This window comes from Helicoverpa armigera, chromosome 11 (assembly GCF_030705265.1).
Source record: "Helicoverpa armigera isolate CAAS_96S chromosome 11, ASM3070526v1, whole genome shotgun sequence".
NCBI lineage: Eukaryota > Metazoa > Arthropoda > Insecta > Lepidoptera > Noctuidae > Helicoverpa > Helicoverpa armigera.
The window spans coordinates 6,790,780-6,807,493 of NC_087130.1; the positions used below are offsets into that span (position 1 = coordinate 6,790,780).

At 35.9% G+C, this 16,714-nt stretch overlaps 2 protein-coding genes across 2 annotated transcripts; one reads left to right on the forward strand and one right to left on the reverse strand.

The window, feature by feature from the left end:
• Nucleotides 1-261: 261 nt before the first annotated feature.
• Nucleotides 262-6,909, forward strand: LOC110370043 (uncharacterized). The gene is given in 8 exon segments (XM_049850779.2): nt 262-493; nt 627-659; nt 1,112-1,384; nt 1,387-1,471; nt 1,473-1,542; nt 1,618-1,773; nt 1,854-1,947; nt 3,398-6,909. Coding segments are annotated over 7 exon segments (864 nt in total). The 5' UTR covers nt 262-493; nt 627-643; the 3' UTR covers nt 3,568-6,909.
• LOC110370047 (sodium/potassium-transporting ATPase subunit alpha) lies at nt 6,875-16,363 on the reverse strand. Its single transcript, XM_064036953.1, has 18 exons — nt 15,776-16,363; nt 13,556-13,705; nt 12,973-13,145; nt 12,387-12,557; nt 12,150-12,279; nt 11,645-11,881; nt 11,335-11,567; nt 10,857-10,877; nt 10,480-10,716; nt 10,048-10,219; nt 9,430-9,578; nt 9,067-9,268; nt 8,834-8,988; nt 8,562-8,748; nt 8,145-8,384; nt 7,528-7,716; nt 7,304-7,421; nt 6,875-7,228 (listed from the first exon to the last, which is right to left on the reverse strand). The coding sequence occupies exons 1-18, from the start codon at nt 15,921-15,923 to the stop codon at nt 7,114-7,116; spliced, it is 3,027 nt and encodes a 1,008-aa protein (XP_063893023.1). The 5' UTR covers nt 15,924-16,363; the 3' UTR covers nt 6,875-7,113.
• Between the last annotated feature and the right edge of the window lie 351 nt (nt 16,364-16,714).

Genomic DNA, 16,714 nt, shown 5'->3' on the forward strand with positions numbered 1-16,714 from the left:
ATGATATTTTTGATAGAATTAGATAGAAGATATTGATAGAAATAGAATGATATTTTTTAAATTTTTGTACTAAACATTTGCCCAGGTAATTAATACTTGGAGTTGAGCTTCACGAAAAGTGTAGGACAGTAACAAATAACCCACAGAGGTGTAGTGAACGAACAGTCATACTCCATGTTATAAAAGGTTCTTGGTCAAACCATAACTTATATTGACAACGTCAATGTCACTGAAATACGTCAACACTTTTCAAACCTATTTGTCAAATAAACGTCAAAGCGTCAAACTCAGTCAATAAATGTCACTGACTGTGCTGCAGTTCTGAGTTCTGTGGAGAACAAATACGTATTTTTTTAATAAATTGTTCAAATGATTAAATTAGACGTAAATTAACTGAGAAACTGCGTTCTGTTCAAGAGTGTTGGATAAAATATATATAGAGACTGTTTGTGGTTTAAGAGAAAACATTCCTATGCATACATTTTCGTAGAAGGTAAGTCACGATTGTGTATTTAATGTATTTAGTATTTTTGTTTCTGGAAAATGGTAGGAAATTAAAGAGTAATTTTGTAACCATCGTAAGCATCTTGCACGTTAATTCATGAACTTCCTCGTATTGCATGCAGCGTTACCTTGAGTGAAGATGGATCCTAAGCAAGGTTGGTCTCACCAGCTACATTAAGTTAGCGAATTTAGTGTATTAGAGATCATAACAAACATGTATGTCCTTATCCAATCAATATATGCAATTGTAACGCTAATCATTGCTTAATGGCCATTGTCGTGTACTTGGTGTGTAATTAAGTTATCCAATGTGTTAAAAAATAGGTGGGTTTCAGTATATAAATGTTGATCCTGATGTATTTATAGTCAAAATCAGTTACTTATTTTACAGATAAGTATGTTTAATTAGGGCACAATATTTAATTTGGGTATTGTTAGGGGCTTTATTTTTTAATACAATTTTAATATTAAGTTTCTTAGATTGTAAAATATTTACAAACTTAATTATTTACCTAATGTTTTTGCTTAACCTAATTTTTAATTAGTGTGAAAGAAAATATACGCAAGGTTATTTAATTTACATCTAATTCAATGATTGTTCTTGTAGATACTTTTAATGAATCGGTGTCAACAATAATTGAGAGAAAAGTTAGAGGTTGGTTAAGTGGAGTAATTGACGACATGAGGCGCAGTAGCCCAGTACAACAGTGGCTTGATTCCTTGCCAGCTGATGCACCTGTTGAGGCTGAAACCACTGGCGAAGAGGTGAAAGTCACTGAGCCCAAGTCTGATGACAGTAAAGCAGAGGAAACAGTAACTGAGAACACAGTCATTGAACCTGTCAAAGAAAAGGAGGAAGAGGAGCAAAACTTGGAAGTTCCTGTAAAGAAGCATGGAAAAGAAAATCACTTGATAGTGCTCTACTCACTAGTACTCCACAGAGGACCAATGTCAAGAGATTGCAGCGAGCATTCAATACAATCAGAAGGATATTCTCCTAAGTTTAAGAACCCATTACTTAGAGATCATTCTCTCCAGGTATTAGACTTGTAGACTTGTTGTGAAGTGATGTAAACCTCATAAATTTGTTATTTATTATGATATTGTTTTCAGTCTGATAATAGTGGATCGAGTGGCAGCTCAGTGTTAAACGTATTGGGAGCACGAAAGGTTGATGCAGAGTCAGTTCTAATAGCTCTAGGCTTTGGGCCAAGTGAAAAGCAGCAAAAATTGCAAAGGATACCTGACAGATTTTTAGCTCCATCCAAAGTTAGTATTGTTGTCTAAATATTTAATTAAGTAGTAACTTATTTGTTACCTTTTCTATATTTTGACTTGTATTATTTTAGCTGAAAGGCATCAGCACAGAAGATTTTATCAAGAAGGAACAACACTCAATGCGCATGCACGATTGTGGTATATTCGGGTACAGAGGACTGACAGGTATGTGATATTTCAAAACTTAAAAGGTATCTTGTTTGGTGATATTAACACGCCATTGCAGAGTTTATCTTGGGAGAACTTTTACATAATTCATTTCATTGCTTTTGATATATAAAGGGGTAATACTAAGAATTTTATCACGACAGTCATTTTTATTATTATAGATGTACTGATTAAGTCTTCATCAAACTGCTTGAATTTACGTATTACAGCCGTAAAAATTCTCGTATGAAGGCCTATACTAACACATGTTTTTAAAGATAATACCAAAGCTTCATTAAATAATGCAGTCAGTATCTAAAATTATAGAAATACTTAAACACATTACATTACTAATATTTTGAGGGTATTATTGATTAATATATTCAATTACTCGGATTTCAATTATGAGAGCTATAACTGTTATAGATTTTGTATTTTTGTTGGCGTCTTACTGTTATTTTTATCGATAGCGATCTCTAAAATCCAAGGTAAACTAAAAAAAATACATCAGGTTTCCTTGCTTTCGCCAGCCGTTTTACCCGCTTCCTGGGGGAACTGCTACTATTCTGACAAACGTATCCATATACCTACAACTTTTTCTTTTAGTACGATTCGTTTTGAAAGGTAGATACATTATTCGAAACATGTTTAGGATCTGTAATGAATTATCTATTTGACGAACTTTCAAAAGTGAGTGAGAGTGTCGAAAATGTATAGCCTCGCTAACTGCCTGGTAGCAGTATAGAAATCAAAACACAGTCAATCTAAAGTCTAAAGATTCGAACAACTGCTAATAAATTTGTCGCCCTTGAATGATGTATTAAAATAATCATTTGCCAAGAATAGCTCACTTAATTCAGATCCGGGTATTAACCGTTTCGTCATAATTTTCCTGGTTTGTTTTGGTGAAGGGGAATACTAACAATTTTAATACAATTACTAACAGAACACTGCACGCCTGTTTGCCGTTTTATGAAACCCGTTTCTTCGAGTTGTCATAGGTCATATCAAGTTCCTGAGATTGCAGTGCAGTAAGTACTAACATAATTGTAGCTGTGTTGTCTGTGTTAGCTGGTACTTTAGACACGACATCTTACTTGAAAGGTTCGCTTAGTAATTTTCATTTTGCAACTTATCAATTAATTCTCTTGGTGACTAATATTGTGTACATAAAAAAGCCTGCTGCGTGGGTAGTTACGTGTCTATTTGAAATTTTATTTCACTCCGGAGTTTTTAATGTAATGTATCTACTTACTAGCTTGTCCGCCTACACGCTGGACAAAACTTGACGGTCAGTTTGTTGTACCTATGTATAAGAAATTACATAATTATGAACTTCTCCTGAGTAGCCACGTAGGTACTTGCGCACGGATTCAATGTATCAGTCCTTGCATGGAGGTACGGTAAATTCTATGTCTAGTTTTAATTATAGTGTCAAAGATATCTAGCTCAGTTTGTACAATTTCAGGGAATCCTCATGTTCCACCGTCGACAATTGTAGCTAAAATAATTGGTTGCATCCTTCAAGATGAAGTTTGTCGTGAAGAGGCGGTAATAAAAGCCAGACATTCTATAGCTGATATGCGAACTCAACCTAATCTTAATGCTATCCTCGCCGCGCGCATGCGTAACAACTAACATAGCTATGACGAAAAAAAAAACTTATATGTCGTGACCATGGCTTCGCTCTCTTCATGAAATGCTAGTTAAGTTCATGAAGTGGTCGCATTTCATTGTTTTTGTGTCTCTTGGCCACATCATCATGTGGTTTGGTGAGGTCGAGCATGGTCAACATTACACGGATGCGGTCGGTTTAGATTATTAGGTTTTTGTTTTTTAACCAGTAAAAAAAGTAACACCACTTTGGTATCTCCGCTTCTAAAAAGGACTTTTGGATTTCCAATAAATATTTTTAAAGTCCACATCCTGAAATACGACCATTTCATGAAATTATCCAGCATTTCATGAAGTTAGCTAATATGCCAACGACTCATCCAAATGTTATTGATTTCTGGTGTACATAATAATAATAAATGATTCGTTAAACGCTTAATTGATTAAAAAATCTGTGCAATAAGTTTTCATATTAGCTCAAAATTATTCTAAGCTCAAATAATTGGTGAAGGGTGTTTTTTCGTAGGTAGGCACACTTACTTAGATATCATAAAAATAAAAGACTATAATACCATTAAATGGAACAAATATAATGTAATTGTGTTGATTTTAATCACAAAACTAAATCACAATCTGTACCTTATCCGTAAGGCTAAATACTAAAAAAATGCCTTAGTCATAATAGTCAGTTTCGTATATTCCTTTTAAAATAATAATATACCTAAATGTCTATGTGTGATTTAAAATCGTGATAAATAAGCTATTTGTAGACAGTTAATTTATGTCTGAATGTCTCTGAGTAATGAACTTTAAGAGGCCAAGAAATAATCTTATTGCAATACAAAAATCAGAATGTATAGATAAAATATTCTTTATTAAATTATTAAAAACAAAGTACCTAGTAGTTATAGAAGACTTACTTCGCAGTTGATCATTTTGATAATTAAACTTAGATAAGTAATTCATTTCAGTTCGTAAGTACTGCGTAAAATGTTATTGTAAATCCTACTTGCGCGTGAGTGTGGACTGAGTACTTATCGTTTGATATGCTATGTGAATAGTTCAAATACTAATGTAGTTATTTTGTGTCTTAGATACCTACTTAGTCACATAAGAGTCATATCAAACTTGCCTGACATTAAGATAAAAAGCAAAACAATTATCTAAAATTGATTTACTTACGAAAGTTAATAATGAATATTAATAAATGTAATAATTTTCATAATACTTAAATTAATATTTATTGACTTATTAAAACGTTGACGAGTTGTTTAAGCGATAATATTATGATCTTTCAATTTCTCTTTAGTATAGTTTGTACAAAAAATATGCTTTGATATATTAATGAAAATGTTCTATTATTTCAGAGATAAAACTATCTACACACTAACATTGTAGGCTGTATTACCAAAGCAAAGTTGAATTTTATCAAATTTTATTCAATATGGTTAAGCAAGTTGTCAATGTAACTTTTTATATAAATATGGTTCAAGAAGTGTTAATGCATATATATTTTAGCAGTCATTTCAAAGTAAACTTATACGTAACGAAATCTCGAGATCGCTCGAGATGGATTAAGACGTGGAGTATTGTCTTTAGCCCTTTTCTTATTATGTGTTTTATTATATTGTATTTCATAGATCTGCTTCTTTAACTAGTGATTATAGAGATAAACAATTGCTTTAAGTAATAATGACATATCTTGGTATTTATGTATTAAAGCACTAATATTGGCCAATCTCCGTGTTCAAATAGATATGCAAGAACAAAATGTAAAAAAAACTACCTATATATTTAATTACCTCCTTACATATATTGAAATCATAAATAGAACTAGGTAAATATTTACTAATTTAAATCATGACTGTTAAAGATGAATAAGTTTTATTTACTTGTGCCTTATCTAAATGGGTACTTGCATATTTATGAAAAGTCAAATCATTCCTATGTCTAGCGCATTTTATGTGGGCGGTAAGAATCATTATTCAATCAAAAGTAATGATTATTACCTTTGTGTACGCAGTATGTGACTGTTCCTAACCAAAGTTTTTAAGTCTCGGAAAGCGATTGAAATGCATCTAGTGCACGCTAATTTTCGTGTATAAATCAATCACTTGCAGAGAAATTAAGAACAACATTCCTATATGATAGGGAGTGAAAATGTGTCGCTAGCCATCAGAACGCGAGTTGTTAGATGAGATCTTAATATTAGGGGTTAAAGTATGAAATTGCCGTTTTATTCTAGTAGGTTTTTGAATTGCCATAGAGTCTTCATGGTTTGAGGTTTTCGAATGGAACTTTTTTCACGTGGTTTCTGTGATGTTCTTCTTTTAAAAAATGTGAAACATTTGATTATCGATGTTCAATTGTTTTTGTTATTCAACTTAAACAAGAAAGATGGATACTGCGAAAATTTGAGTAATTTTTGAATATGAGTTCCGACCCGGAAGTAAACGGCAGAAACAGCCCGCAATATCAATGCTGCATTTGAAGAGGTGTCTGCTAAAGAACGCGCCGTGCGATTTTGGATTAAACGCTTTCGTGGTGGAAACTTCGACTTGAAGAACGAGCCATGAGAAAGACCGCCTGACAGGTGATTAACGAGAAATTAAGAGAGACGGTGAACGCCGATCCTAGTCAAACTACCCAGATACCCAGCCGAACACCGAATAATGTTGAAAAAATTAGCAGTAAAACAGCCACGACTCATGAATCGACCTTCACCGCTATTGCTCCATGACAACGCGAGGCCTTATACAGCAAAATAAACCGTTTTAACTCTTCAGGAACTGCAGTTGGAAACTATTCGTCTTCCTCCATATTCGCCAGACCTTGCTCTAACGGACGACCATTTTTTTTTGTGATTTGGACAATTATCTACGTCACAAGAAGTTTCTTCCCAGGAGGCAGAACAAAATTCTTTCACACTGTTTGTGCAGTCTAGATCCTCAGAGTTCTATCGTAAAGGCATAAATGACCTTCTTATTAGATGACCGCAATGTATAGATAATAACGGCAACTATTTTGATTAAATAAGTTTGTTAAAAATTTTAAAAAAATACAATTTAGGTTTTCAGTACAAATCGGCAATTTCATACTTTAACCCCTATTATTAATTTATGTATGTTATTTAAAAATGTAAGGTAGCGTAGCGATCATTCATTTCCTGAACCAAGGTCTGCAATTGTGCACCGGCCTTAAACTATTGTGATGTTTGTTAATGTGACCTGATACTGAAATGTCATATTATTTTTGCTCATTAGATAAATTAGGTACTTAAATGTTTAACTTGTATTATTTAGAGATCTGAGTGTGTGGGATCAAAATGTAAAATAAAATTCAGTAAACTACCTACTATTTTCTGGATTCAATTGTTTTATTTATTAATTCGTTACACATTTGTCCTACCGAGCTTGTTATAAATAACCTGTTGATATACATTAACTAAATATAACAGTTATCAGCGGATACGGCGTAGTTATGTATTATTTTGCTTTAATTTAGAACAGGAAACTTTATCGTAATGGACAATTACTGTAGGTATTTAGCGTTATTTGCTATACAGCAACATTAATAAAGCGTTAAAGAGTTATACCATCCCCCAAACAGTTTCCTTCTGATGCAGTACTTTCTGAATTCATCGAAGACGAACATGAGGCAACAGAATGGCAATCCCAGGAACCACCTGTGATAAAACTGGTCTCACAAAACTAATCCACGCATTACGCTAAAATAAGGAATAGATATAGGTAACCATTACCATCTTAGGCGAAGAGGGTACGTGTGGAAGAAATCATTGAGTCCGGGAATATAGCAAATGGCGCATGAAAGTACTAGCTCAAATACGAGTCCCATATTTAAAATTTTATTCTTCATTCCTGGAATTCATTAAAAATCATTTTATTGGGCTTATTTAAGAATTGATGGAGATGAAAACATTGGCAGCTGCCCAACATTTTAATTATAGCAGTTCCATCCTCTTACCGACGTGAAACAAAGAGTTATATCTAGTCTTGCAGATGACGCCATTCATCATTTGCGTGAGCACCACGGCTACGAAGTAAGCTGCTTGTGAAGCTCGCTCAATCTCTTTGCGTTCCTCGTAGGTCCACTCCTGACCCAGAGAGTCTGTTAGGTCACTGACAGCCTCGTTGTCCCATCTTTGTCTTATGCCTGGATCAAGGGTGCTTAGTTTTAACAGATTTTGGGAAAAGTATGAGAACAAAGGGTAAATATGCAATTTTATCAGTAATGCATCACCTACCTGGGATTGGGGATAAATAAAGCCAAAATTATTGTTTTTAGGATTGCATGATGTAGATAAACAAGGACCTACTTCTCGATGCAAATTATTCCAGCACCAGGAATACGATATTGTTATTTTGATCTGTCTAGGTATGTATCTACCTATTCTTTACTGAGAAACAGGACAGTCGGACGAATAGTCAGTTATCGTGTAAGGATTTCATTTCTTATTATGTTACTTAACACTAGCAACTAAGAACAAGTTTATTTGTCAAATCCGTAAGAATAGGAACTATCACGACATGGCACCTACCTAGACATGAAGAAATTTTAATTTAAAAGGAGTTATTTCTTACCAAATAAAATTGAAGGATAAAAGCCGTGTTCGGCCATAACAATGAAGTAAGCATACATGCCAGCAGCAAATTCTATGAGACCTAAATGTCCGTACACTAATCTTAACATTTTGGACGACACGAGAGGGTCACGGCCGCGAGCACTTCGGGTCATGACGTCAGATTCTGCATGCTCGTAAGCCAGCGCCACAGCCGGCCACATGTCTGTGCCCAAGTCTATGCATAATATGGTCATAACACCTTTAACAAAATAACACGGATGTTATTTATATTCCTCGCTCCCGTAGACATATGAATTTTAATGCGATATGCGCGAATCAAATCCATTTTTAAATGTATTTTACATATGTTTGGTGTTTTTCTTTGTTTAATAACACGAAACTATAAATTGTCAACGTAGGTACCTACTTTACTTACTTAATGGTAAAGGTATAGAAAACAGTATGAACATTAACACTGGTGCTATTTCTGGTACGTTAGAAATGAGTATGTAACAGACAGATTTCTTAAGATTGTCAAAGATCCTCCTTCCTTCTTCGATACCGGTCACGATGGTAGCAAAATTATCGTCCATCAAGATGAGGTCTGCTGTTTGTTTGGACACCTAGAAGAAAGATTAGTTATCTTAAATGATTCTAGCGGAAATCATCGATGTACCTACTACCATTACAAAATGTGTGAATACTCACCTGTGATCCAGTGATGCCCATAGAAATCCCAATGTCTGCTCGTCTCAGCGCCGGCGCATCGTTAACGCCATCCCCGGTCACAGCCACCACGCTACCTTGACGCTGACAAGCCTCAACTATTTGAAGTTTTTGCGTGGGAGAAGTTCTTGCAAACACTTAAAAGATGCAGATGACGCGAAATTGACTTAAGTCTGGTAATAATCAATTAATAATTATTTTTTTTATATTCTTACCTATTTCATAATGTTTATCAAGAGTCCAATTTAATAGATCAGGGGTCATGTTTCTCAGTTCGTTGCCAGTGACAACATGACATTTGGGGCTCGTGGCTATTCCGACTCTGGTGGCTACTGCGCGCGCGGTGGTTGGGTGGTCGCCAGTCACCATGATCACTCTTACGCCAGCCTCGCGCACACGCCCTATTGCTGTCTGAACCTAATATAAAAACGTAAAAACTTTTTTTAGCTTTTTCGAAATCGTTACAAAAGTCCTATCTACCTAATGAGCATGCCTTTGTTAAGTACCTAGGTAGTAACTTAAACTAAAACTAGTTTATAAAATTAGTGAGTTTAACTTCAAAATCAAACATTACTGACCTCCTCTCGAGGTGGATCCATGATACCCATTACGCCTAGTAGGCGTAAGTTTTCCACTGGGAAATTAACATCATCCGTGTCAAACCGAAAATCCAAAGGAAACTGTTTTGCATTTAGAAGAAGGTCAGCAAAGGCCATGATTCGTTCACCTTAAAATGATGCACATTTGTGACGGTATCAAAAAGGAGTTGAGTTCCTAGGGGTAGGTACCTATACCTTCGAGTAGGTGCCTATTTCAGTAAGTTTTAAGTTACCTATACCTACTTTCTGAACATTAAATAATAAACCTATTTTGTAAGTATAATAGGTACATGTTGCCAATATGTACCTAATTAATTAGGTATGATTTCAAAGTACAGTTCTAGGTGTAGGTACCTATTTAATCATGTTTGTTTTTCATTCAGGTTGGTAGGTAGGTATAGGTACGTACCATTCACTGAATCTGACTGAATATTTATGAAATCAACCATAACACTACGTTGAATTTGTAGAAAATTAATAGCAACAAAAATATTCATAGCAGGATCAATTTATCTCGTTAGGCGGCTCATTTATTTGGGTAAATGTAAATGGACATCTTTATTACACAAGTAGGTAAAACTGGACGTGAATACTGACCAGAACTGGCCAAGTTTTCAATGACTGAGTCAGCCATTATCTTCATATCTTTTGTCAAAGTTATATCTTTGGTATCAGTAGCAACTGTGGAACAGCGAGCGAAGATGATCTCCGGCGCCCCTTTCATCATTACTATAAATTGCCCCAACGATGTATCGAGATGCACACTGACCTAGTATTTGAATAAATATTAAAATGCGTCATTCGGAATATCAGTCGCTAAGTATTTATTTCCAGATTACCTTGATGTTTTAACGATCAATATCAGCTTATCACACCACACAGGGCTACCTATGGGAGTGCGTACCTAAGGTACAGATTACTAAATGCTTACTGTACCTAAGGGCTGGAGGTTATTGATAGATAATAACTACGTCTGTAACTACAAGTAAGTAGATATTTCTAAAGCAAAGGAAGAAAACACAGATTTACTTGATACTTATTCAGCGAGTTAAAGGGTATTTCAGCAACTTTAGGATTATTTTTCCTGACAGTAATTGGGTCATTGTATTGAAATAGGAAATTTAAAATAGCTGTCTCGGACGCATCGCCATGAATTCCACCGCCACGCTTAACGTCTGCGTTGCTGCACAATGCTCCACATTTTTTCAAGTATTCGTAGGCTGGAAACAGAAACAACCGGAGAAAATTAAACAAATGATTAGGAATCTACCTATAAGGTACCTACCTATATCTAATGGATAAAGTAATTACCTACCTTGATTAACTACCTACATATATTCATATACGAAAAAGGAATCGAACGAATAATTTAAAATGTCTAGATAGGTGAGTTGGTATTTACTTACCGTGCTTATTCTGAACCGCATCTGCAAATAATTAGTTAAAATAATTTATCAGTCCATGATAGTCTTTTATCATATCAGCCTGTTGCTATCCACTGCTAAACGTAAGCCTCAACCAATGAGCGCCAATCATCCCGGTCTTGGGCAGCTCGCATCCATCCATTGCCCGTCGTCGACTAAAATCCTCGTCAACGGTGGAGCAGAACGTCCTGCACTACGTTTGCCTAATAGCGGTGTCCGATCTCTTTTAACTAAGAGCATACCATTGTATATAAGAACGGTACATGTACCAAAACAACTTTTTTTTTTTCAATTTTTGTTGTTGAAAGCAGCAGAAACGATTTTGACGGGATTTTTAACGGGCGACACGTAGTTGAACTTAGGCTACTTTTAATCCAGTTGCCGGAAGTAGTTCCCTGAACGTGGGTGAACCGGTGAAAACGTGAACAACAGCTAGTTATTGAGAAATCTAGTAGTAAAAAATAACAGTCGTCTTACTATTGAATTCCGAGTCTTTAACGAATAAAACTTTGTTCCAAGTCCATATATGTTGTACGACCATCTTATTCTCCGTGAGTGTGCCAGTTTTGTCGGAGCATATTATTGAGCAGGCACCCAGAGCCTCTATTGCGTCTAAATTTCTTACCAGGCAATTCTTTTTCACCATTCGCTGGGCAGTTATAGTTAGTGAAGCCGTAACTGTTGGCTGTAAACCTTAATCATCAAAAAAATACGTAGGTAAGTACTTTCATTATCATACATTACAATTATTGAAAACAAAGTGCATGCACCTTCAGGAATATTGGCGACAATCATCCCGATCACGAATATGATAGTCTGCATGAAAGGATAGCCGAGAGCTAAACATGCAGATGCTATAAACACTCCGAGTCCTAAAGCCCATACGCACATGTACCGCATGAAGCGGTGTAACTCTCGAGTCAGTGGGGATGGTCCCGGGGTTAGCCGCGCAGCCAGCCCGGCCACGCGACCCATCGCCGTCAGGTCACCGCAACACAATACGACACCTGCATCATGAACAGACTATAAGTCTAACCAGTGGACTACAGAACTTGTCCAATAACTTTGCTAGTCAAAATGCACGAAGAAACCACTACTGCGCATGTGCGAGACGTTAAATGGCTAACTTCAGATTAGCAAAGCTAATTGACGAGACCACTTAACATCATTTAGGGGCTAGTTTGTCATCTTTCTATTATCTTTGTTTTATAGAAGATTTACTGGGCACAATAATTATGTTCTTGTCCTCGATTGTAACGAAATTTAATAATATACCCAAAGCCCAGCCTTCCACACATTGGGTCGAGAAAAAAGCAACATTTGCCGATTCAAGAATGTTCGGAACTCCTTCAGTATTACTCTTGGTTACTGCCACTGATTCACCAGTCAAAGAGGAATTATCAACCTGCGAATAGATAACCTTTACATTACTAAACTAGACTAGAGCACGTGCGTTTGCATCCTCACGCGGTATGTGCACGTGTCAGTTGCAGATAATATGATGATGCGTACTTTGAATCCCTTGCTGTCGATAATACGTATGTCTGCCGGCACTATGTCTCCAGCCTGAACGATCACAATATCACCCTTGACGATGTCACGCACAGGTGTCTCAGTACTTAACACCCCTGCTCGAATACAGCTCGCGGTTGGTGGTATCATGCTGTTAAATATTTTCATTATCTGAAATAGACGGCAGGATCATTCAGCCAGGATATGAAACAATGGGTAAATTATTTCCATCAGGATTTAACGTAGGCGGGTACAATTGTGTTCTCCACTTACCTTCCTATTACCTAGCACTTATTTTAAGCTATTATTAGAATACTGTGACATACTGTGTGTGGTTGCTTACTAAAAGGTAGGTACCACTGTTGTTGTCAATAATAAAAAAATCCCTTATATCCTAATTAATTGGGTATGAAGGTAAAAAAGAAGTAAAAAGGTTTTTCTTATTAGAAGACACTTCTTGTCCATCTGGGGCTTCAAAATTATGCACATCCAGTCTTTTGGGACTACCTACTTAAGTATCCATCACTGGGTTATATTTAGTAATAAATTAGGTAATATAATCTCTAAAGCAAGAATAATTGCAAACCTTGGAACTTTTATAGTTATGATAGAAACTGAAGAGCCCACATGTGAGGTCGACGGCAATTAACACGCAACCCAGATAAAGGTTATCAGTTGTGGGGTTCGCTTTCGATGACGACTCTATTAGATACGCCACCAAACACATTAGTGCTCCCAACCAGATTAGTATGGAAAACCCTAAAATTCAAAAGAAAAACAGCTCATTCTTAGTCACGAGTACCTGACTAAACCCTGCTATGATATCGATTTATAATTTGTGATTTTTCAGGACACAGCTTTCTTAACTATCACCACAGATTACAGAATACTACGTTAACTACGTACCTACTATCAATCAAACAAACACATTATTTAGATAACCTTTGCTCCCGAGATGATGGGACCATAAATAGGTAATACGTAGGTAATAAAATATGTGAAAGTTTAATTGTTTTTTTGTATTCAGTGTGTTAAACTACGAAAATACTTAATATGAGTCCTATTGTTACTTGAAATACCTAAATGAATTTGAATGTGTAGGTATGTAACGGTGATTTGGAAATACCTATATTAATTTCTGCATGTTTTTTCAGAGGTGGTGAACTTACCTGTACACAGAGATTTTATTAATACTTTTGGCCACCCATATTCACTGGCAGGTGTTAGCGTATTGGGCCCATAGTATTCAAGCAGTTCTCGAGCTCTAGCATTTGTCAATCCATTTATTGGGTCTGTCTGCAGCTGTTCATATAATTGTTCTACAAAATGCGAAAGTTGACTTACAATAGAACAGTGGCGTAGCGTGGGTATTTGCCGCCCGGGGCAGTTGTCGATTTTGCCGCCGCTTCCCGTGTATTTTTTTTAACAAGTGTTACTGGCCGTTTGTCATTTTTAACCGACTTCAAAAAAAGGTTAAAAATCATCAAATGACCCTTCCCGCTGTGGGTTAGCGGCGGCGAGGGAGTGTCAGACTCTTACTGATTAAAAACCGTCGTGTTCTGTCGAAGGCCTTTTATGTTTTATGGTAACTCTTACAACTCGAACAACCCGCAGCCCCGGCAGAAGGGGGAGGTTCTCAAGTAGACTTTTCTTTTATATCTTTGTTACTTGATTTCTGGAAGGTATTAAAATTCCAAATACGCGAGCGAGCGAGCGGGAAATTTTTATCGGATTTAAACCAAAAATTACGTAAAATTTAGCCCAAACGTACTTAACTTTTTGCTTGTTGACAGATGTAAAAATAAGGGCATATCGTTTTTGAATACGCGAGCGAAGCGAGCGCGAAATTTTTATGGGACTTAAAACAAAAATTACGTAAAATTTAGCCCCAAACATACTTAATGTTTTGTTTGTTGACAGATGCAAAAATAAGAGCATATCGTATTTGAATAAGCGAGCGAAGCGAGCGCGAAATTTTTATCGGACTTAAAACAAAAATTACGTAAAATTTAGCCCCAAACATACTAAATGTTTTGTTTGTCGACAGATGCAAAAATAAGGGCATATCGTATTTGAATACGCGAGCGAAGCGAGCGCGAAATTTTTATCGGCTTTGAAACAAAAATTACGTAAAATTTAGCCCAAACGTACTTAACTTTTTGCTTGTTGACAGATGTAAAAATAAGGGCATATCGTTTTTGAATACGCGAGCGAAGCGAGCGCGAAATTTTTATGGGACTTAAAACAAAAATTACGTAAAATTTAGCCCCAAACATACTTAATGTTTTGTTTGTTGACAGATGCAAAAATAAGGGCATATCGTATTTGAATAAGCGAGCGAAGCGAGCGCGAAATTTTTATCGGACTTAAAACAAAAATTACGTAAAATTTAGCCCCAAACATACTAAATGTTTTGTTTGTCGACAGATGCAAAAATAAGGGCATATCGTATTTGAATACGCGAGCGAAGCGAGCGCGAAATTTTTATCGGATTTGAAACAAAAATTACGTAAAATTTAGCCCAAACGTACTTAACTTTTTGTTTGTTGATAGATGCAAAAACAAGGGCATATCGTTTTTGAATACGCGAGCGAAACGAGCGCGAAATTTTTATGGGACTTAAACCAAATATTACGTAAATTTTAGCCCAAACGTACTTAACTTTCTGTTTGTTGACAAATGCAAATCAAGCGCATACAGTTTCTGAATACGCGAGCGAAGCGAGCGCGAAATTTTAATTATTTTTATTGAAGACTCAAAACCAAAATAACGTAAACTACATTTTACGTCACGTGTGTTTTAAGTACCAAATTTTAACAATAATTAATTTTAAGTTTAAAAAGTTTCAACTTGTTTAATGTTTTGTTATTGTTAGACAATTTTATGTAGCGCAGATACTAGTTGCGAACAATTTTTTTTTAATTGGGTAAATTTTGCCGCCCCCTAAAAGCTGCCGCCCGGGGAATGTGCCCCCCCTGCCCCCCCCACGCTACGCCACTGCAATAGAATGACCAAACTTATTTAGCAGTCTATACCACCACAACCGGCCAAACTTCCTCTATAGGTCACGAGTTACCTACGTAATTCGGCCACTATTGCCTCGTTTTAATACTTTCAGCTTAAAACATTAGCTTTCGTCCATGGTTTCAGCCGCGTCTTAAGGGAACGACTTATCGCATCCTGGTAAAATGTATCGTATAAGTAATTTAATTAGGATCCCAATTTTTACTGAGTGCGAAACAGCTCATTTCGTGCTAAAGCGTGATTGAGGAACTATTAAAACCCATTCACATTTGTCATATTAATAGGAAGAATGTAACAATAAAGTTTCATCTTTCTAATAACTTCGTTTAATTAGTATTTTGTAGAGAACTATACTTCTTACTTACTTAACGGTATCAGATGCATATCAGTCTGTATTTCTTTCTTCAATAAACTGAGTCGCGTGTTACTCAGATCTCTTGGTCGCAGGCCTTTCGGCCGGATCGGGCGAAAAAACTCCGATATCGAAGCGGTACTTGAACTGACCGAAGACATTTTTGATATTATTTATTTGCTAATATATCGTTAATGTTTAAACTACCAAATGGCATATAAATGAAGATTTTTTTCTTATACAATCTAGTTGGTTACTGTTGGCTACATCTATGTACAACCCGTGCCGATAAAGAATGGGATTAGAAATGGCGGCTCATTGAGCTGGGAGCGTCAGCATAACAATGCAATAACAATAAAAACTAATAACTGAATAACGTTAAAAAATATCGTTACCGTTGAAAGTGTTTCGTTATTTCATGAATTAAAATAAAGCTTATGTTAGTTAAATTTGTGATCGTTTTGAGACTACATTACGTAGGTACACAAATTGTCAACAAAACCATTACCTGAATCGCGGAGAGGGTAAGGTTGGATATAAACTATTTTCGCTTCATAACTTTAAATAATCTTAAATATCCATACTAATATTATAAATGTGTAAGTAAATCTCTCTCTCTGTCTGTCTGTTATGCTTTCACGGCTAAACCACTGAACCGATTTTGATGAAATTTGGTATGGAGATAACTTGAATCCCTAGCCTTCCTTGGGCTTAGGCTAATTTACTACTACATATATGCTACTTTTTATTCTTCTTCGACTTTCTACGCATGCGCAACATTCACGTGGGCAAAGGCTAGTTTTGAAATAAAAGGATGTAATAAATTTCCAGTAAAATTTCACATCTTGCTGGTGCCGGCAATTACCGTATCAATATCACCAAAGGGGAGGGAACGCATAATCAAAGTCGTTATTTTTTTGTCAGTCGGTACCAAAGAGTGTGAGTATAGACG